Source organism: Hyla sarda, chromosome 5 (genome assembly GCF_029499605.1).
Source record: "Hyla sarda isolate aHylSar1 chromosome 5, aHylSar1.hap1, whole genome shotgun sequence".
NCBI lineage: Eukaryota > Metazoa > Chordata > Amphibia > Anura > Hylidae > Hyla > Hyla sarda.
This window is the reverse complement of record NC_079193.1, coordinates 148,110,130-148,133,793: the sequence shown is the minus strand read 5'-3', so window position 1 is coordinate 148,133,793 and position 23,664 is coordinate 148,110,130. Positions and strand designations below refer to the sequence as shown.

The 23,664-nt window shown below is 41.3% G+C and overlaps 1 protein-coding gene across 5 annotated transcripts in view; it reads right to left on the bottom strand.

Annotated features, from left to right (window-relative positions):
* The window catches only part of AOAH (acyloxyacyl hydrolase), a 117,732-nt gene that overhangs the window by 62,407 nt on the left and 31,661 nt on the right, over window positions 1-23,664 (bottom strand). For all 5 annotated transcript variants that reach the window (XM_056520478.1, XM_056520476.1, XM_056520475.1 and 2 more), the window contains 7 exons: window positions 11,919-11,978; window positions 8,825-8,907; window positions 7,138-7,186; window positions 6,017-6,087; window positions 2,278-2,326; window positions 2,115-2,163; window positions 113-207 (listed from right to left, as the gene is read on the bottom strand). In XM_056520478.1, the coding sequence (XP_056376453.1) occupies window positions 113-207; window positions 2,115-2,163; window positions 2,278-2,326; window positions 6,017-6,087; window positions 7,138-7,186; window positions 8,825-8,907; window positions 11,919-11,978 (456 nt within the window). The remainder of the gene's footprint in view (window positions 1-112; window positions 208-2,114; window positions 2,164-2,277; window positions 2,327-6,016; window positions 6,088-7,137; window positions 7,187-8,824; window positions 8,908-11,918; window positions 11,979-23,664) is intronic.

Genomic DNA, 23,664 nt, shown 5'->3' with positions numbered 1-23,664 from the left:
CTTCTTTAACAATTTTGATACATGAGGACTATTACGTATGTATACAGCTTGTAACATTTATCTATTCATTGTACAGGGCTCCGTCATAGATGGAGCACAGACAAATACAAACCTTAGACATGTTCACAGGTGTTAACCACTCCGGGGGTATATGAAAGTGGGCAGCGGCAGAGTCTCCTAATGTTATAATACCCTTTGAATCAGTACCTGTAAAATACATTTATTATTTATGCAAAATAGTTTGACAAAACAGTGCATTGAGTAAGGCGGGTTCTCACAGCGATCAAGCTGCACGCCCCAGCTATATGTCGGCATCCTATCAAAAAAAGGAATGCCAACGTACTGTGGTGCAAAGCACCGCTCCACTTGTGACTTTTAGAATTGCACAAAACCGCTAACCCTCGCCACTCAACAATTTACATTCTCTCATCTTATCCTTCTTTTCACTCCATGACTGGGCACCATACAGGGTATTTTATTATTTCTAGACAGGGTTGAAAGTTGTCAATTACCGCTTGTTTTTCCTAATGCAACCAGATTGTGAAATCACTGAATGGCTATATCCTGATAGTCTATGGGGTTATGTCAGTGTTTGTGAATGTATTGTATGTTACATGATTAAGCACTTTAAGCTAACTTGCCTGCAATTTTTTAGGGTATAGAGTGCAGGTATGGTAATATAGGGCTTTCAACCCTGAATCCGTACTTGCCTCTATGCTTTGGGGCCCACTGTTTCCCTTGGCTACTAGAGCCCAGCACAGTTCACCTCTTTTACCAGTTAGTCACTCCCCTCTGAGAGATGGCCACCTCTTACCATCCTCCTCCCCTGATTGACAGACACTAGTCTTTGCTGTAATTCCCTGTAAAACTGTTGTCCCAGCATGCTCAGCAGCTGTTCTGCGCAAGTGCAGAGCATGCCTGAGGACACTGGGAGAAGAATACTTTACTGCACCTATACCACCCTATATAGGTGCAGTAAAGTATATATATAGCCATGCCCTTACTTTCACCAGATATTCTGCTATTAAATGCTAGTACAGAGCTACCAACCTCAATAAATAAGCCACGGTGGACCTGCATGCTTAGGCTAAGCCAACATAAGCATTGTGCTCCGTCCTGACCCATAATGGGTTGGAGCACATCGGACACCGCTGGGTCCCAAAGGATTTTCATTGATTTTCCATTGATTTTCAATTCCGGTTGCCATCTAGAGTCCACTGTTTCGCAGGAGTTGAGCGAACAAAAAAATTACTGCTTGCAGTATATTTTTTTCTCCGCTGACGTCTCATAGTTTTAATGGAGCAGAACACTGATGTGAACTCGGCCTTAGGCTCAATTCTCTTTCTTTTCACCAGGTATGCAAAGGGATTCCTGGTCTGGTGAGCCATGTGCCTCTGAAGCTGCAGCATCTTCTCTGCTTCTTAGAGGAAAGGCTGAGCAAAGGCAACTGCTGTTTCCTTTATTACCAATAGGCATATGTGGATTTATTAGTATGTTACAGAGACCTTCAAAGAGGAAGTGCCAGTTTCACACTGCTTTTACAGAATATTAGTCATACTTAGCAGGGCATCTATATATTAGACTTAGTAGAGGTACTGTGGCAAAACAGAGGAAGCTGAAAGGTTATAAAAAGTTTCTCATTAAAAACAAATATGCTAGGGACGGAATATACCTCATCCATAGAAAGAAAATTAACAGTAAGTAAATGTCATATACAGAGCTGGTGCAAGGATTTTTGTCACCCTAGGCAAAATCTAATTTTGCCGCCCCCTTGATTCCGCCCCCTTGATTCCGCCCATTGGCCAGCCCTTTGACACGCCCCACCTTACTACTAGAGTGACACACTGTAACAAGCCCCTCCTCATGTAATTAGCTTACAACTGGGGTGACACCCCAGACAACCAGCATTCAAACCACTCGCTCAGCCAGAAGCATCATGTTGCTGGCTGAGCGAGTGGTTTGGATGCTGGTTGTCTAACTTTCCTGTGGCAGGCAGAGCGGCGCCCCCTATCAATAGGGCGCTCTAGGCAGCTGCCTATTTTGCCTATAGGCAGAGCCGGCCCTGGTCATATATACATTACTACCATTTTGTATGTATGCTACTACAATAATACCTTCACAGAATTTTTTCTCATATGGAAGTCCATCTTCTGGGTCAAATCCCTTGGAAATGAAGAAATAAAAATGTTTAATTGAATTCAGCATAAAATACTGGTATTATTAGAAAATGTGTTATCATTAGAAAGTATGTTATATACCTGTATTAAACTTCCTTACCCATATTCCATTGCAGTTTGAATCCTGCAGAAAATCCCAGTCTTTTGGGCTAAATGAAATGATAAATAATATATGTATAAATTATTTTCCCAACTCCCTTCTGCTTTGTGGTGCTTATGTGAGACAGAGCAGTTACTGACAGCAATGCTGTTTCATTTCCTTGTCATTTGCTGAAATAGAGTCCATTTATGAAATGTCCCAAATATGATTAGCATAATAAACCTATGAAAGCTGACCATCTGCTACATAGCTGAATCGCCCCTGGCTTGTCATTCAAATCATGTACAGTATTGTACCAAAAGAAGTCGGGAGAGAAAAAGCATTTATACAAAACAGAACAATTATTGTGATACTGAATAAACAGCTCCATAATACATAGCACAAATCATGGTGTGAAAAACGACGCCAGGCATAAGCATCATGGAGAGAGGCAATTTTCATAAAGGGCGAAATGAACATTTCTCTTAACATAGAATTAGACCCCCTTGTTATGACAGTAGTCATCTAGAAATGTTATTCACAAACATGAGAAGTAGATCTATACAACTTCACTTTACTGATACCATAAAGAGCATAACCACCTATAATGATAATAAAAAGGGATTCTTTTTGTTATACACCCTCATTCTCTGCTTTGGTTTTTTTCGCTCTACTTCTCAAGTTTTTATGTATTTTTTATTTTAACTTAGCTTCTTGGATCATGGAAGGAGGCAATTTTCATAAAGGGAGAAATGAACATTTTTCTTTATTAGCATTAGACTCCCCTGTTATGATATAAACAGTCATGAAGATTAATTCACAAACATAAAAACATGGGAGTCTTTACAATTTCATATGAAAAATCTTACTTAGAAATATAATAATAAAAAAATAATATATATATATATATATATATATATATATATATATATATATGCATTCTACCTTTATTTATTTCTGGCTTGGCTCTGTTCCCATTTGTGTTTGGATCTCTGTTGCAGACTATGTTAGATTTGAGCATTTACTCCACACTGTAACATAACAGACCCCACATAAACGAATGGGGTTCATTGGGCACTAGCAGTATCAATGGTGAAATGGATCCAGTTATGCATTGTCAATGTCTTTATAAATGTAAACCATACCATATGTTAGCACAGCGTTAGAAGTGTCCCCTAATAAGCTGTTTCCAGGGTTTCCCCACTGCAAAGGAAAATGAAGCATTGTATGATCCCCCCCCCCCCCCCCCCCCCCACACACACACACACATACCAATGGGATACAAAGGCCTTATGTCAGGGCGGCTGCGTCTGTACTGGCAGTAGTATCACTTTCAATGACATCTGTGTTCCTAGGATCTAAAATTAAAGCTATGGTGGAGAAGGGACCTTTGATAAACAATTTTATGACTTCGTAACCAGATTTCTGTGTGGGGGGAACAACCAAGAGAAAATGGCAGGAAAGGTAACTAATAGAATGTTGGTGTGTGACCGAGAATGGAAGGAAGCAGTCTTTGTGGGCGCATTCACACCACGTTAGCGAGATCCGGCTGCCAGATCCAGTTGGGAAATTTCAAAACCAGGTTCTCCGGACCGGCGCCAAATCTCATTCATTTTAATGGGCCAACTGTAGTTTTACCCTGTATCCGGTTTTGTGGCCAGACTGGAAACCGTAGCAAAAATGTATAATATTTTCTCCATCTACATTATACACTTGAATATTATTGTGCTTCTGATATACATCCTGTTATTGTTTACGCCTTGGATAAGAAGGCCTGAAATAGGTGTTTTGTGCCTATTGTTCCACAACATGATTCATACTGTTAACACATTCTCTTAAGTACAAAATGTGCTCTGAGCCAGTCCTTGGATTATAATCTTCAAGTAAATCTATGTTATATCAGGAAATGAACACAATGCTAAATGAGGGCAATAATTGATCCCATATATGTTGTACAGAACAGCTTCTGACATTTTCTTTGAACAATTATTTGCTTAGTTTGAACGTCCTTGTTTGTTATTCACATTTAATGCTTACTTAAACACTGCCAAAATCCCATCTAGAGATCGATCATGTCCATGCTAAATAAAGTCTAGAGAGTTCAGAGATAAGCCTACTCCATGACTGACAGCTGGCTTTGCATGTGTTATACAGGGAAGGCCGGCAATCACTTACTGGACCTACAGTACTTATAGTAATCAGGGATACAAAGCATTCAATTCTATGACCAAGTACCGTATATACTGGAGTATAAGCCGAGTTTTTCAGCACGATTTTTCGTGCTGAAAACGCCCCCCTTGGCTTATACTCGAGTGAACAAAAAAAACCTTTCTGGCTTTAGCTGTGAGGGGATGGTCCTGACCATCCATCTCCGCCTGTCAATACCTTCTCAGTGGTCTTCAACCTGCGGACCTCCAGATGTTGCAAAACTACAACTCCCAGCATGCCCCGACAGCCATCGGCTGTCCGGGCATGCTGGGAGTTCTAGTTTTGAAACATCTGGAGGTCCACAGGTTGAAGACCACTGCGGCCTTTGTCATCATCCAGACCCCTCTTTTGTTTTCTACTCACCTCCCCTCGGTGGGAAGGAAGGGGGAGCTGGTCCGGGCCGTCCATATTCGAACAACCTATGCTGCAAGGACCGTCTGGTGGGGAGGGTTAGTCGTACCGGGCTGTCCATCTTCACCGGGAGGCCCTCTTCTCCACTACGGGCCGGCCTCAAACTAGTGATGCTGCCTTGACGATATCGCACAGGGATGTCCATGCGCAGCAGACGTCCGTAACATCCCTGCGCAAGAACGTCCCTGTGCAGTGGCGTCAAGGCAGCGTCACTAGTTCAGGGCCGGCACGGAGTGGAGAAGAGGGCCTCCCGGTGAAGATAGACAGCCCGGAACGACTAATCCTACCCACCGGACGGTCCCTGCAGCATAGGTGGTCGAATATGGACGGCCCTGACCAGCTCACCCTTCCTTCCCACGGAGGGGAGGTGAGTAGAAAACAAAAGGGGTCTGGATGATGACGAAGGCCGCAGTCGTCTTCAACCTGCGGACCTCCAGATGTTTCAAAACTACAACTCCCAGCATGCCTGGACAGCCGATGGCTGTCCGAGCATGCTGGGAGTTGTAGTTTTGCAACATCTGGAGGTCCGCAGGTTGAAGACCACTGAGAAGAGATTGACAGGTGGTGATGATGAAGGGGTGGGATGATGACAGGGGGGGATGATGTATTTCCCACCCTAGGCTTATAGTCCAGTCAATAACATTTCCTGGGTTTTTGGGGTGAAATTAGGGGCCTCGGCTTATATTCGGGACGGCTTATACTCGAGTATATATGGTAATATTGACTGTTAAATTACAGTGGTAGGACATTGGCATGTTCAATGTAATTGATCTGTGTGTAATTTTTGATATTCTTGTAAAGTACCCTCATTTAACAGCTTGGACAAACTGTCTGCTAACAGTGTAGAATGACCCATTTAGCATAACCAAAATATATATCATTCCATGTGGCTAGACCAAGCAATGTTTTGGGCTTTTGCACCTGCGGGTGCCATGTCATGGCGGCCAATTTGTCCATATAGGTTTGTCCGTTATATTCTCTAAACTGGAAATGAAAACAATGTATTGAAAATAAAAAGATTAAAGCTCAGCTCTCTGGAAGAAAATGGTGGAGTTAATGGTCCAGCACTGTTTCTTTATTCCTCAAGATAAGCAGAGTTGTAAACAATTCAGAGTCCTGTCAGTAATGAAGATAAACTCACCTTCGTCCAGGATAAATAGAGTTGTTCATGTCATTACAATCTCTTCCTCTCCAGTGATATCCTCGCAATGTCTACAGACAAGAAAACACATGTACCAGTTTATCAGCGCAATGTTAGGCTTAAAGGGGTACTCCAGTGGAATTTTTTAAAAAAAATCAACTGGTGCCAAAAAGTGTTCTGTGGACACCTCTGTGTCCAGAGCAGGAGAGGTTTGCTATGGGGATTTGCTTCTACTCTGGACAGTACCTGACATGGTCAGATGTGTCAGCAGAGAGCACTGTGGTCAGACAGAAAAGAACTATACAACTTTCTCTGTAGTATACAGCAGCTGATAAGTACTTGAAGGATTAAGATTTTTGAATAGAAGTAATTTACATATATGTTTAACTTTCTGGCACCAGCTGAATTGAAAAAAATGTTTTCCACCGGAGTACCCCTTTGACGTGGCTGGCTATTCACTTGAGATTATGGAGGGCTAAAAATGCCAATTAAGCAATTTTTATCAACATTTCAAAGAAAAGGTAAAGCATCTCTGCTTGCTGGAAATCCCCCTACTTTGACTCCACTAATTACTGTGAGGGTTACAATGAGGGTTCCATGTCCCCATTCCTTTTTACAGTGTTACCACAGTGAGGAGAACTTTAAACGGAGCAGTGGTCAGACATGCATGGGGTAGCTCCATTTAAAGGGGTTCTCCGGCCCTAAGACATCTTATAAGATGTCTGACCGCAGGGGTCCCGCCACTGGGGATGGCCGTCACACCCCTCCCATAGACCTGCATAGCGGGCGGGACGGGACGTCATGATACTCCGGCCCCGTGGTCGGCACCCGGCAGTTTGTGAGCTGGCAGCGCAGCATGCAGCTCAAAGAGGTGGGTGCCGAATGCAAGATTGCGGGGGTCCCCAGCGGCGGGACCCCTGTGGTCCGACATCTTATCCCCTATCCTTTGGAAAGAAAACTGCAAGATTTCAGGATTAATTTGTTATATTGATAGTAAGATAGAAAATTAGAAGTAACATCAATAAGATTATTTAAAAAAATGTTGAACATAAAAACATGATTTAAACAATTGGTCATTTTCTGAGGACATTTTCTCAAAATATATATAGACAGGGACTTACAGGAAATGCACTGAAGTTATCCTGGTCATTGTCTTCTGCTGGTATTGACCTAGGAAATTACATTAGCCATTAGAAGGTGAAGAACTGTACACCAATACATGTATATACGTTTGACCTAGAAGTTGTTGGTTTGCAACGATTGGATGTGTTCTATAGAAGATTTAGAAAAGTAAAAAATGATTGATGGTAAGGATATATTATGATTAAATGCACCCACGGAAAAAAGGTAACATGATATGCTTCGTAGGCAGGAACTAATGTCTTGATTGCAAAAAAGTGGACAAAAATTTTATAAAGGCAAATAATACCATTAAATACATGAATAATGGCATAGGGGATTGTGAGTTTTATTTTCATTTTCGAGTCACTGGTCAGACAATTAGATCAATTTGTGCTTCTAAGACCACATAAGGGGATTGTCATGCAGTATCTAGGCCAGGTCCCTACAGGACACAGAAAATCAATTCTGCAGGTAAGAGATGTTTATTCTCTCTTACACAGGCAGCACAAAGACAATATGATCTGAACTTCCCTAAAGTTAAGCATGTGAAAAAAAAAATCATCAAGTTTTTTTTATTGTATTAAATTACTGCTTAATGTACAAAAAATAACATCTGAAAAATATTACACACATTGGCCCAGATTTATCAAAGAATGTCTATGGTAGAGCGATTTTCCCACGTTTATTTGGGTGGTGGGTTTGACTAGCGTGCATCTAATTTATAGGTGCAGCAGGATGATGAATTTTGCACAGGTCTGCTGTGGTGGGAAAAGCTCTACCACATACACTTTTTCTAGACGCTTGTGAGGGAGGGAAGTAGACACTTTCCTGGGTCCTGAATTTGCAGGTTAGGTGTTTTACTTACTTTCACAGAGCTGCCTGGACATTTTTACTTGCATTTTAGATGCTACAATCAAATTTGATTGTGGTGTCTAAGGGGTTAAAGCCGGGCATCACCGTGATCAGTGATGTCTGGGATTAGAGATGGGTCCTCGTGGCAGATAGCCACCAGGATCACCCAGCTATGACCTGCGCTTAGCTCCTGAGCGCGTGTAATGGAGCGGGAGTGGGACGCTGTCATCCACAAGAGGTTAAAGGTTGAATTGCGGAAGATAGAAGTGATTCTCACGCCTACTGGTAGGTGGTGTAGCTTTGTGCCTAAAAAAGTACCTTTGCGCACAAAATAGTGACTTTTGACAAAAATCGCAAATGATAAATACGTGGCCACTGCATGGTCAAAAAGAAAAAGTTCTACGGATAGGCAAAAAGAGTGAAACTGTCTATATCAAAAGGCGCATAAAAGTCTCAAAATATGCTGCTTGTGCCTGAACTGCGCCAAAACATAGACAAAAAATGCTCTAAAAGCAATGATAAATCTCCCCATTAGGTTTATCTGCTTCCACATACAAAATTGCCTTATCAGAATTGTTTTCTTCAATGAAACTTTCCGTCTATAAGACAGGCAGGGTGAAGAAACACAGAGGTATATTAGTTAATAAGGACATTTCATGGAGGTATTATAATTATATTTAACTCTATAGTGGAAGGAGTGCATTTCACACATCTTATATAATCCCAATTCCACAAAACTCTCAGATGTCAAATGAAATGCTGATGTTCTTTGCAGTGGAAGTAACACGGAAACATTACCGTGCTCATGAGCTGATTCTTAATATTAATACTTACGAGTCTATTGTTTTGCAAATCATTCTGAACAGTGGAAGTGAACAAATCTTCAAGAGAACTCCGGAAAAAATGTCATAGTTTTGCTGTAAAAATTTACAATATGCCATTAAGTTATTAAGTAACATGGATACAAGTACATTTATTGTCATTCTACTAATACATATGGATTACTTAGCGACAGGTTTTTGCATTGCATGCTTGGTACCAGATGATCTTCTTTAACTAGCACAGTGACAAAGCCGCTTACGGCGAAACGCGTCGGAGTTGTGGAGGTGGACTGTGGTGAGTCCTGTGCCAGCTGATAGTAAAGTCTCTTGTTTTCTTTACCTTTACTTCTTAGCATTTTTGCCAGCTGCTAGTTACTATCTTTGCTGCTCCTTCGGTTGCTGCTAGTTACTATCTTTGCTGCTCCTTTGGTTGCTGCTAGTTACTATCTTTGCTGCTCCTTCGGTTGCTGCTAGTTACTATCTTTGCTGCTCCTTCGGTTGCTGCTAGTTACTATCTTTGCTGCTCCTTCGGTTGCTGCTAGTTACTATCTTTGCTGCTCCTTTGGTTGCTGCTAGTTACTATCTTTGCTGCTCCTTCGGTTGCTGCTAGTTACTATCTTTGCTGCTCCTTCGGTTGCTGCTAGTTACCCTATTTGTTATTACCTGTTTGCTGCTAATCACCATCACTGCTACTAAGACCCTATATGGTCACCCAGATATTATTTATTTATCAATTCACTACTGGGTTCTTTAATTACGCCTTTATTTGTTATATTCACACACATTTGCACTTTATATACCCCTTTTGTATTTCACCAGTGTGTTGTGATTCATCACCATTTTTTTGTTGATTTTTTTCACCAACAGCCATTTTTTTAACTGTATTATTTTTTTTTAATTCACTCTTGGTCTTTTGGCCTTTGTGTGGAGTGTGTTGTCCTATGCGTTTTTGCACATTTATTAGCTTCATTATATTCTTTTTTCTTTGGTGTATGCAATCCTATTATTATTACAATTGCAGCTAACCAGCAGTTCTGTCATAATGTTTATATTTACTCTTATTGGTACACAGGCTCCCTCACCCCAGTATCCACCTTATAAATTAGATTTTACATTGGTATTTTTAAACTTTACGTATATATATATATATATATATATATATATATATATATATTTTTTTTTTTTAATGAATTGATTCTTTATTTTATACATATATGCATTTTTTAATCAACATCTCAATAAAATTATTTTTATATGTGATTACGCTTGTTATAAATTATTTACATTGGGACAAATTCACAGTTCTGTGTGGTTTTCCACATTGTAGGTTGATTTATAGCACAGTGGTCCCTCAACTTACAATGGCCTCAGGTTACAATATTTTCAACATACAATGGTCTTTTTGTTCAACAGTTTTTTTTTAATTAAAGAATTTTTCTTTAAAACAGATATTTGACAGTAAAGAAAATATAAGTACGTTTAGATATTAACAAGACCAGGTTACAAAATGGTAAGCTGCATAGATCTGGCTGTCAAGATGTAAAGTCCAGATTTTGGTCCTTTTTTTTTTTTCTTTCTGTTGGACCATTGTATCTTGAAATCATACTGAACATACAATATTACAGAGAGTCCAGATGTGCGAAATGTGTCAGTGATTGGAAGAAATTACCAATCAGAATGGACATTTCACTGGTAAAACCTCTATATTACTGAAGTGCATGCACTGACTGGCCTGACTGGTAGCGCCACCCTACAGTACAGGAAGGTACAACGTGTTGTGTACCACTCTTTAGCTGTGCCAAGGTTAGCTGCTTTTTGGACTCCAGGTGAGGACGGCTACATTTCACTTTGTTTGGATAGGGGATGAACTGTACAGGACCATGAGGAAGCTGCTGTCCTCTACACATACAGTGGATTTACAGTTTCTAACAGCTCTTTCTTACTTTTATATGCAAGGATTTGATTTATCTGTATTAGTTATCTATTTATTATTTTTCTTTAATCATCTCTTTTTTCTATTTTTGGATGACATATTGGTGCCTTCAGAGCAAATTACCAGGTTTCCCTAGAAACCTGGAGTTATGGTCTGAACATACAATGGTTTCAACATACAATGGTCATCTGGGAACCAAATAATATTGTAACTTGAGGGATCACTAAAGTTTAGTGGCTTTTTTCATAATAAGAGATTATTGACTATTTGTTTATTTTGAGATTGCATTCGGTGTGATTATACATTATCTGCCGAGAGTATCAATTGTGATTTACCACTGTTTCAAAGTGCAAGTCTAGGTGAAGCCTAGCAAGTAATAGTATAATACATATAATAATAGTATCACACCTTGTATGATCACTCTCAGGGAATGATGGAGAAAATTGTATTGGCCCCCAATTATTCCAAAAATAATCATTGTAGCCTAAAAATTCTCTAGAGTAAAACTTCTCATTTCATCCTTGGATCTGTATTATATATACACTTTATGAATACGTTTTATTGAGTTATATGGGAAAAAATAGAAAGGGGCTATTATAAAAAATACTACGATTGTTAGCCAGGTTGTTATGAATCGTCATAAATATGTCAATATATAACAACATAAAAAGAAAATCTCATTTTATAAATGTGATGCTGTTTTATTAAGCAATGTATTATAGGAAATGTAACTAATGTGTGAGGTAATAGAAGTAGCTTTATGTCTAAACACCTAATCGTCTTTGTATTTTATACTGTCTGTTCAGATATACAAAAAATAATAATAATACAAATTACAGCCTGCCATATCTATGCAATATTAAAATACATTATATGGTTCTGTCTCCGTCACTCTGATCCACCCTACTGCTTCACTTAATTTCCCAGGATGACGCACTCTCTCTTCTGACATGATGTTCTGAACGTATTGTAGCCAGAGACTGGCTTCTGAAACCAATGCCGTGCATTTAAAACATTATCAGTAGAACAGGGAGAGTGCTGGAAGAGAAAGTGTTTTTTGTTATTTTATAACTACAGTGGGTTGTATTTTTTTTATATTGAGGAAACCCTTAAATTATATTTTAGCTTCTCGTTCCAATGATCATAGGCCTATGCTGTTTTCTTATAAGCTTACCATATAGTTAGACTTTCTGATCATCTTTTCAGCTTGCTTGATTGTCCTTTTTAGTCCCATCTGGAAAAGAAAGTTTAGTAATGTATTTTTGCAATAAACAAACAAACCCTAAAACAAAAACAAAACACATTAAAACAGTCTGTTGTTCATCATGTTAAAATTGATTGTCCCAGTGAGGTCACCCCAGGATCAAAAGTTATTCCTTATCAGAACTATTTAGATAACTGATCGATGGGGTCCAACTGCTGAGAACCCCACTAATCCCAAGAGTGGAGGACAACTGTCACCAAAGTTCAGCAATCCTATACATAATGGATGAAGCGCTGGCTGCATATGTGCCATTAGGGAACACAACGTTCTTTCCCCGGATCGGGGAGGTCCTTGTAGTTGGACCCGCAACAATCACCTCGTAATCCCCTTTCCTGATAATGTTTTATCTTTGGATAACACTTTAAAGGATTAGTCTACATTTGGACTTGATCTAGTCATAAATGATGGCTAGCGGCATCATGTTGAAAATATAAAAGTCCGTTTATTTCTTCCCTTCAATTAAGAGAACTCAGCAAGGTTTCAAATTAAGTACAGTAGGTTCCTCTCGCAGAATATTAGCTACACCATGACTAAAGACCTCTATGGTCACTGACACAAGTTTCTAATGCATTTTCCTGTACTTTATTGCAAATGATATTGGTCTCTTAGGCAATGGCTGTTTGCAAAGTTATAAAATCATGCAGGGCAGGGAGGGTTGGGAGAATGGAAGCCTGCTGCAGCTCAGCCCAGCCTATATGACACTTGGAAGGAAAATATGATTTTAATAACTTTGCAAACAGTCATCAACTAAGGGATAGAGGTCATTTGTTTTATCAGCTGCACTGAGCATAATATAGAGTCAACAGATTTTCTTTACATAATATAAACACACTTGGTGTGGCTGCTTATACATTGGTCAAAACACATAAAGGGAACACTATGATAACACATCCTAGATCTAAATGAATTAACTAATTGTATGAAATACAAAAGTCAAAATGAGGCTCAGTAGTGTGTGTGGCCTCCACGTGCCCGTATGACTTCCCTACAACGCCTGGACATGCTCCTGATGAGGTGGTGGATGGTCTCCTGAGGGATGTCCTCCCAGACCTGGACTAAAGCATGTCCTCCCAGACCTGGACATGATGTCCCAGATGTGCTCAATCGGATTCAGGTCTGTAGAACAGGCGGGCCAGTCCATAGCATCAATGCCTTCCTCTTGCAGGAACTACTGACACACTCCAGCCACATGAGGTCTAGCACTGTCTTGCATTAGGAGGAACCCAGGGCCAACCGCACCAGCATGGTCTCACAAGGGGTCTGAGGATCTCCTCTCTGTACCCAAAGGCAGTCAGGCTACCTCTGGCAAGCACATGGAGGGCTGTGTGGCCCCCCAAAGAAATGCCATGCCATATCATTACTGACCCACCGCCAAACCGATCATGCTGGAGGATCTTGCAGGCAGCAGAACGTTCTCCACGGTGTCTCCAGACTCTTTCACATATGTCACATGTGCTCAGTGTGAACCTGCTTTCATCTGTGCAGAGCACATGTCAAGCGTCCTGCACTGTGTTAGGCTGTAAGCACAACCCCCACCTGTGGACGTCGGGCCCTTATACCATCCTCATGGAGTCTGTTTCTGACCATTTGAGTGAACACATGCACATTTGTGGCCTGCTGGAGGTCATTTTGCAGGGCTCTGGTAGTGCTCCTCCTGCTCCTCCTTGCACAAAGGCAGAGGTATTGGTCCTGCTGCTGGGTTGTTGCCCTCCTACGGCCTCCTCCATGTCTCCCGATGTTCTGGCCGGTCCCCTGTTTGCGCCTCCATGCTCTGGATGCTACGTTGACAGACACAGCAAACTTTCTTGCCACAACTTGCATTGATGTATTGATGTGCCATCCTGGATGAGCTGCACTACCTGAGCCACTTGTGTGGGTTGTAGACTCCATCTTATTCTACCACTAGAGTGAAAGCACCACCAGCATTCAAAAGTGACCAAAACATCAGCCAGGAAGCATAGGAACTGAGAAGTGGTCTGTAGTCACCACTTGCAGAACCACTCCTTTATTGGGGTGTCTTGCTAATTGCCTATAATTTCCACCTGTTGTCTGTTCCATTTGCACAACAGCATGTGAAATTGATTGTCAATCAGTGTTGCTTCCTGAGTGGACAGTGTGATTTCACAGACGTGTGATTGACTTGGAGTTACATAGTGTTGTTTAAGTGTTCCCTTTATTTTTTTTGAGCAGTGCATTATTTTGGTATTTATGTTTAATACAGTGTATTTACTGTTTTCTACAGATTGAAAAACTGTCAATAGACTTATGCAGTCATAGTTCAGAAGAATATAAAGCCTTATTGGTTAATAGTGTTGCTCGCGAATATTCGCAATTCGAATATTATTCGCGAATATCGCATATTCGCGAATTCGCAAATTTCGCGAATATAGCGCTATATATTCGTAATTACGAATATTCGTTTTTTTTTTTTTTCTTCACAGTACACATCACAGTGATCATCCCTCTCTGCTTCCAGCTTGTGTGGTGTAAAGAAGGCTGTAATACTACTGTGTGAGACTGGCGCGCGAAAATTCGCATATGCGAATATTCGCATATGCGAATGTCCGCGTATGCAAATTTTGTATACGCAAATATTCACATATGCGAATTTTCGCATATGCGAATATTCGCATATGCGAAAATAAAACGAGAATATAACGACTATGCGAATATCGCGAATATATGACGAATATTCGTCCATATATTCGCGAATATTCGCGAATTCGAATATGGCCTATGCCGCTCAACACTATTGGTTAATTATCTATGTATGTAGCACTGCCATAGCTATCATGTTAGCCCTCATAAGGGGATGCTGTTTACCTGTTTCAGTGTTAAATAGGCACTGTCAGATACAAATAGTTTTTATATGTTGTACATCTTGGCACAACATTAACCTTTCTAATATACTTCATAAGAAAATGTTATTTCTGTTTTTATAGATATCATGGCTTATAAAATCATGGCTTTGTCCAAGCTGAAGCACGGGCATGAACAAAGTCTGGTAAGTGAGGGTGGGCCTCTGTGCGCTCTCCTATCTGATAGTACTCCTCTGTGCTCTCTCCTGTCTGATAGTACTCCTCTGTGCGCTCTCCTATCTGATAGTACTCCTCTGTGCTCTCTCCTGTCTGATAGTACTCATCTGTGCTCTCTCCTGTCTGATAGTACTCCTCTGTGCTCTATCCTGTCTGATAGTACTCCTCTGTGCTCTCTCCGGCCTGATAGCACTCCTCTGTGCTCTCTCCTATCTGATAGTACTCCTCTGTGCGCTCTCCTATCTGATAGTACTCCTCTGTGCTCTCTCCTGCCTGAGAGCACTCCTCTGTGCTTTCTCCTGTCTGATAGTACTCCTCTGTGCTCTCTCCTGTCTGATAGTACTCCTCTGTAGTGTTGAGCGGCATAGGCCATATTCGAATTCGCGAATATTCGCGAATATATGGACGAATATTCGTCATATATTCGCGAATATTCGCATATTCGTAATATTCTCGTTTTATTTTCGCATATGCGAACATTCTCGTATGCGAAAATTGAGATATGCGAAAATTAACATACACAAAATTAATGCACGCGAAAATTCGCATATGCGAAAATTAGCATATGCTAATTTTCGCATATGCGAATTTTCGTCCGGCAGTCTCATACAGTAGTATTAGAGCCTTCTTTACACCACACAAGCTGGAAGCAGAGAGGGATGATCACTGTGATGTGTACTGTGAAGAAAAAAAAAAAAAAAAAAACGAATATTCGTAATTACGAATATATAGCGCTATATTCGCGAAATTCGCGAATTCGCGAATATGCGATATTCGCGAATAATATTCGAATTGCGAATATTCGCGAGCAACACTACTCCTCTGTGCCCTCTCCTATCTGATAGTACTCCTCTGTGCTCTCTCCTGTCTGATAGTACTCCTCTGTGCTCTCTCTTGTCTGATAGGACTCCTCTGTGCGCTCTCCTATCTGATAGTACTCCTCTGTGCTCTCTCCTGTCTGATAGTACTCCTCTGTGCTCTCTCCTGTCTGATGGCACTCCTCTGTGCGCTCTCCTATCTGATAGTACTCCTCTGTGCTCTCTCCGGCCTGATAGCACTCCTCTGTGCGCTCTCCTATCTGATAGTACTCCTCTGTGCGCTCTCCTATCTGATAGTACTCCTCTGTGCGCTCTCCTATCTGATAGTACGCCTCTGTGCTCTCTCCTGGCTGATAGCACTCCTCTGTGCTCTCTCCTGTCTGATAGTACTCCTCTGTGCTCTATCCTGTCTGATAGTACTCCTCTGTGCTCTCTCCGGCCTGATAGCACTCCTCTGTGCTCTCTCCTATCTGATAGTACTCCTCTGTGCGCTCTCCTATCTGATAGTACTCCTCTGTGCTCTCTCCTGCCTGAGAGCACTCCTCTGTGCTTTCTCCTGTCTGATAGTACTCCTCTGTGCTCTCTCCTGTCTGATAGTACTCCTCTGTAGTGTTGAGCGGCATAGGCCATATTCGAATTCGCGAATATTCGCGAATATATGGACGAATATTCGTCATATATTCGCGAATATTCGCATATTCGTAATATTCTCGTTTTATTTTCGCATATGCGAACATTCGCGTATGCGAAAATTGAGATATGCGAAAATTAACATACACAAAATTAATGCACGCGAAAGTTCGCATATGCGAAAATTAGCATATGCTAATTTTCGCATATGCGAATTTTCGCCCGGCAGTCTCATACAGTAGTATTAGAGCCTTCTTTACACCACACAAGCTGGAAGCAGAGAGGGATGATCACTGTGATGTGTACTGTGAAGAAGAAAAAAAAAAAAAAAAAAACGAATATTCGTAATTACGAATATATAGCGCTATATTCGCGAAATTCGCGAATTCGCGAATATGCGATATTCGCGAATAATATTCGAATTGCGAATATTCGCGAGCAACACTACTCCTCTGTGCCCTCTCCTATCTGATAGTACTCCTCTGTGCTCTCTCCTGTCTGATAGTACTCCTCTGTGCTCTCTCTTGTCTGATAGGACTCCTCTGTGCGCTCTCCTATCTGATAGTACTCCTCTGTGCTCTCTCCTGTCTGATAGTACTCCTCTGTGCTCTCTCCTGTCTGATGGCACTCCTCTGTGCGCTCTCCTATCTGATAGTACTCCTCTGTGCTCTCTCCGGCCTGATAGCACTCCTCTGTGCGCTCTCCTATCTGATAGTACTCCTCTGTGCGCTCTCCTATCTGATAGTACTCCTCTGTGCTCTCTCCTGCCTGAGAGCACTCCTCTGTGCTTTCTCCTGTCTGATAGTACTCCTCTGTGCTCTCTCCTGTCTGATAGTACTCCTCTGTGCTCTCTCCTATCTGATAGTACTCCTCTGTGCCCTCTCCTGTCTGATGGCACTCCTCTGTGCCCTCTCCTGTCTGATGGCACTCCTCTGTGTGCTCTCCTATCTGATAGTACTCCTCTGTGCTCTCTCCTGTCTGATAGTACTCCTCTGTGCGCTCTCCTATCTGATAGTACTCCTCTGTGCTCTCTCCTGACTGATAGCACTCCTCTGTGATCTCTCCTGTCTGATAGGACTCCTCTGTGCTCTCTCCTGTCTGATAGGACTCCTCTGTGCTCTCTCCTGTCTGATAGTAATCCTCCGTGCTCTCTCCTGTCTTATAGTACTCCTCTGTGCGCTCTCCTATCTGATAGTACTCCTCTGTGCTCTCTCCTGTCCTGATCCTGCTATACCAGACACATCCCATGTATTTGTGAAAAAAGCTTTATTTTTCTCTCTATTTTTAAATAACCCCTTTAAACAGTGACTAAGTCATCATCAGTAAGTTTCTGTATTTTGGGGGGGAAAAGGAGAACAATAAGTGACATTTATTTCACATACAATTGCTTCAAAACTTACATACCTAATCCCACGCTGGCAGAGATAATCATCCACATTAATGTCACAGTAAATTGTGCTCTTTTACCTGACAGATTTGTTCATCAAAAGAAATGGGCATTGTGCCCGAGTATGCCAACTGTGTCAGTGATTAATGCGGGTAATAGAGGATGTCTCAAATTGAGCATCTCTGTTGTTTTGTGTGTTTTGACTGCTTCGAAATTTATCTTTATCTGGACGGCATGAAAAAAACATTCAACTTGTTTTCTGACAGTGTGGTGCCCGTATCCTGAAAAGTTCTTCAAATAATTGTTGAGCTTTTCTTTTTTTTTGAGAGTTTGACTGTTAGCAACATGTTCTTTGGAAAGTTTTATTGTTATATTTCTTTACATGAAACAACCTACTGTGACAGTGTGCAGTTCGCCAACCGAGAAGGTTTCTCTCAGGCTTGGAATGAACTGGTTTGCCCTCTGTTCAGACAAGAAAATGGATTTAAAAGCCTAATGTGCAGAAAAATATTCGATTGTAAAAATTATCATTCAGTGAACATAAAGCTGCTATTACTGAAGTTTTACAAAATATTGAATATATTATTTCAGTGAAATTCTTATTATATAAATAGCCAATATTTATATTGTGGCCCCAAAACCCCTTTGCTCCTTGGTTAGTTACCATTCTGTAACCCCACCACCGTTTTGACAATGTTCAGGTGACTGTGCAGTACAGTGGTCCCTCAAGTTACAATATTAATTGGTTCCAGGACGACCATTGTATGTTGAAACCATTGTATGTTGAGACCATAACTCTGTGGAAACCTGGTAATTGGTTCTAAAGGCCCAAAATGTCATCCAAAATAGGAAAAAGTGAGGATTAAAGAAAAATAAGTAGATAACTAATATAGATAAAGCAAATCCTTACATATAAAAGTAAGAAAGATCTGCTGGGAGCTGTAAATCACTGTCTATTTCAGTTTTTCCCAAGCATGGAGCCTCTAGCTGTTGCAAAAATACAACTCCCAGCATGCCCGGACAGCCAAAGGCTGTCCGGGAATGCTGGGAGTTGTAGTTTTGCAACAGCTGGCGGCACCCTGCTTGGGAAACACTGGTCTATGTAGAGGACAGGAGCTTCTTCTGGGGTCCTGTACAGTACACACAGTGTCCTAAAAAAGTAATGGTGCCGTCCTCACCTGGTGTCCAAAGGAGCAGCTAATCCTGGTACAGGTAAAGTGTACAGAACATGTAATACCTCCGTGTACTGTAGGGGGCGCTACCAGACACCAGTCACTGCATACACTTCAGTAATACAGGGGTTTTACAAGCGAATGCCCATTCTGATTGGTCAGTTCTTCCAGCCATTGACACGTTTCACAGATCTGGACTGTCTGTACATTGTATGTTGAGTCTGGTTTCAACTTACGACGGTCCAGAAAAGGCCATTGTATGTTGAAACTATTGTATGTTGAGGCCATTGTAAGTTGAAGGATCACTGTATTGGACAGTCCCTTTTATCATGTCAGATGTTATGAAAAAGCAAAAAATGCTCCATCCAAGGATTCAATACTGATTCTTAAAACTGATCTGTTAGCACAATATGCCGCCCGACATCTTTTTGTATACAGAGTGGCAGACAAGTATAAAGGCTCCTTCACACAAGTGGATTTCTTTCCAAACTCACAATGGATCAAACTGCGTTTGAAAAGGGGCGGACTTTCTGTGTGCTATCCGTAGCAGATTTTCGCCAGCAGAATCTGCGCTGGTGAAAATGCGTCCTAGACCATATTGACTTTAATGGGGTCTGTGGCACATTTTCAACAGTGGAGATTCCGCTGGCAAAAATCTGCTGCGGGTAGCAAACGGAGACCCCACCCCTTAAATTCGCAGCAAGAGATCCACTGTGAGTTTGAAAAGAAATCTGCTCGTGTGAACGAGCCCTTAGGCTATGTTCACATGACAGAAATTTTGCATGGAATTCTGCATGGAATCCCGCATGAAAATTCTGCATGAATTTATAGTTAATACACTTTAATGAAGATTCCTCTGTCCCATAAAGTAAATAGAATTTCTGCTGCAGGAATTCCATTAAAGTGAATTGGCTATAAATTCATGCAGAATTTATATGCAGAATTTTCATGCAGAATTCAGTGCAGAAATTCTGCCGTGTGAAGGGAAAGGAAATGGCAGAGAGGTAGGGGGGTTGTAATACATAATACAGGGGTGTTTATTACTGAAGGGCAAAGATGCACCTAGTGCCCCTAGCGCCCTTGTATCAGCGCCCACCCCAGCAACATTTCCCTATTCTGACCTCTATAACTTTTTTATTTAATAGCTTGGATAATTCTGCACACGTTGATACCAAATATGTTTATTTTATTTTAATTTGTAAAACTGAAAAAAAAAGGTTATGATTTAAAGGTTTACTAGGGGAGGGCCTTTTTTTATTTTAAAAACATTTTTATTTTTTTAGTTATTTATTTACTTTTAAAGCCCCTAATGGAGACAATTATATGCAATCATTAGATTGCATTTACGGGGCAACGCTATGCTAGCACAAAGCATTGCTCAGTGTGATCGGTGATCTTCCAGTAAAGTCTGCCTCATCAGACTCTAAAAGCAAATCGACACAGGACCTACATGGAGGACTTTCCAAGGACTCTAGATCCCAACATGCATATGTGTCACTGTGGGCTAAGCACCAGGCAGTAGCAAAGTACATGTTGGGTAGCTGAAAGCAGCCAAAGCTGGAAGTCACCCGATTTGCATAAATCCTATTGACTTTAGTAAAAGTTGTGAAAATAACATAGGGGAGATTTATCAAAACCTGTCCAGAGGAAAAGTTGCTGAGTTGCCCATAGCAACCAATCAGATTGCTTCTTTCATTTTGCAGAGGCCTTGTTAAAAATGAAAGAAGCGATCTGATTGGTTGCTATAGGCAACTCAGCAACTTTCCCTCTGGACAGGTTTTGATAAATCTCCCCCATAGTCCTATGAGCTACACTATTCATGTTCCTTCCAGAGTAATGTAACCAACGGTGTTAGTGGGGCTATGCCATTTGAGCAGCTCACAAATATTGTGTAACTTCCCTGATTCAGAGGTGTCTGGCTTTCTGACCACCTCTAGCAGCCACAAACAGGCCAGAGGCTGCCTAGAAAATGAAATCACAAGACAGGATTACCCCTTTTAACCCCTTCATGACCCAGCCCATTTTCACCTTCATGACCTGGGCATTTTTTGAAAATCTGACCACTGTCACTTTAAACATTAATAACTTTGGAATGCTTTTACTTATCATTCTGATTCCGAGATTGTTTTTTCGTGACATATTCTACTTTATTTTATCGGTAAAATTTCACTGATATTTGTATCCTTTCTTGGTAAAAAATCTAAAAATTTCATGAAAATTTTGAAAATTTAGCATTTTTCTAACTTTGAAAGTCTCTGCTTGAAAGGAAAATGGATATTCCAAATAAATTACATATTGATTCACATATACAATATGTCTACTTTGTGTTTGCATTAAAAAATTGACAAGTTTTTACTTTTGGAAGACATCAGAGGGCTTCAAAGTTCCGCAGCAATTTTCCAATTTTTCTCAAGATTTTCAAAATCGTAATTTTTCAGGGCCCAGTTCAGGTTGGAAGTGGATTTTAAGGATCTTCATATTAGAAATACCCCATAAATGACCCCATTATAAAAACTGCACCCCCAAAGTATTCAAAATGACATTCAGTAAGTGTTTTAACCCTTTAGGTGTTTCACAGGAATAGCAGCAAAGTGAAGGAGAAAATTCTAAATCTTCATTTTTTACACTCGCATTTTCTTGTAGACCCAATTTTTTTATTTTTACAAGGGGTAAAAGGAGAGAAATCACCCTAAAATTTGTAACCCAATTTCTCTCGAGTAAGGAAATACCTCATATGCGTATGTAAAATGTTCGGTGGGCGCAGTAGAGGGCTCAGAAGGGAAGGAGCGACAATGGGATTTTGGAGAGTGAGTTTTTCTGAAAGGGTTTTTGGGGGGCATGTCCCATTTAGGAAGCCCCTATGGTGCCAGAACAGTGGACCCCCCCACATGTGACCCCATTTTGGAAACTATACCCCTCATGGAATGTAATAAGGGGTGCAGTGAGTATTTACACCCCACTGGCGTTTGACAGATATTTGAAACGGTGGACTGTGCAAATCAAAAATTTTATTTTTCATTTTCACAGACCACTGTTCCAAAAATCTGTCATACACCAGTGGGGTGTAAATGCTCACTGCACCCCTTATTACATTCCGTGAGGGGTGTAGTTTCCAAAATGGGGTCACATATGGATATTTATTGTTTTGCGTTTGTCAGAACTGCTGTAACAATCAGCCACCCCTGTGCAAATCGCCTCAAATGTACATGGTGCACTCTCCCTTCTGGGCCTTGTTGTGCGCCCTCAGAGCACTTTGCACCCACATATGGGGTATCTCCGTACTCAGGAGAAATTGCGTTACAAATTTAGAGGGTCTTTTTTCCCTTTTACCTCTTGTGAAAATGAAAAGTATAGGGCAACACCAGCATGTCAGTGTAAAAAATTAATTTTTTTACACTAACATGCTGGTGTAGACCCCAACTTCACCTTTTCATAAGGGGTTAAAGAAGAAAAAGCCCCCCAAAATTTGTAAGGCAATTTCTCCCGAGTACGGCGATACCCCATATGTGTCCCAAAACTGTTGCCCTGAAATACGACAGGGCTCCAAAGTGAGAGAGCGCCATGCGCATTTGAGGCCTGAATTAGGGATTTGCATAGGGGTGGACATAGGGGTATTCTACGCCAGTGATTCCCAAACAGGGTGCCTCCAGCTGTTGCTAAACTCCCAGCATGCCTGGACAGTCAATGGCTGTCCGGCAATACTGGGAGTTATTATTTTGCAACAGCTGGAGGCTCCGTTTTGGAAACAGTAGCGTACCAGACGTTTTTCATTTTTTGGGGGGAGGGGGGCTGTGTAGGGGTATATGTATATGTAGTGTTTTTTACTTTTTATTTTAGGTTAGTGTCAGTGTAGTGTAGTGTTTTTAGGGTACAGTCACATGGGCAGAGGCTCACAGCCAGTTTGCCGCTGGAAGTTTGAGCTGCAGCGCAAAATTTGCGCCATCTCAAACTTGCAGCACTCACTGTAAACCTCCGCCCATGTGAGTGTACCCTGTACATTCACATTGGGGGGAGGGGGCAAACATCCAGCTGTTGCAAACTCCGAGCATGCCCTTTGGCTGTCCGTGCATGCTGGGAGTTGTAGTTTTGCAACAGCTGGAGGAACACTGGTTTGGAAACACTAAGTTAAGTAATAAACTTTCAAGTGTTTTGCAACCAAACTTAGTGTTTCCAAACCAGTGTGCCTCCAGCTGTTGCAAAACTACAACTCCCAGCATGCATGGTCTGTCAGTGCATGCTGGGAGTTATAGTTTTGCAACAATTGCAACAGCTGGAGGCACTGAGGTAGGAAACGGACAATGTTTCCCAACTAGTGTGCCTCCAGATGTTGCAAAACTACAACTCCCAGCATGCCCAGACTGCCAAGGCATGCTGGAAGTTGTAGTTCGGCAATATCTGAAGGATCAGATGTTGCCGAACTACAACTTCCAGCATGCTTGGGCAGTCTGGGCATGCTGGGAGTTGTAGTTTTGCAACATCTGGAGGTCCACAGTTTGGAGACCACTGTATAATGGTCTCCAATCTGTGCTCTTCCAGATGTTAGAGAACTACAACTCCCAGCATGCCTGGACAGACTGAGCATGCTGAGATTTGTAGTTTTGCAACATCTGGAAG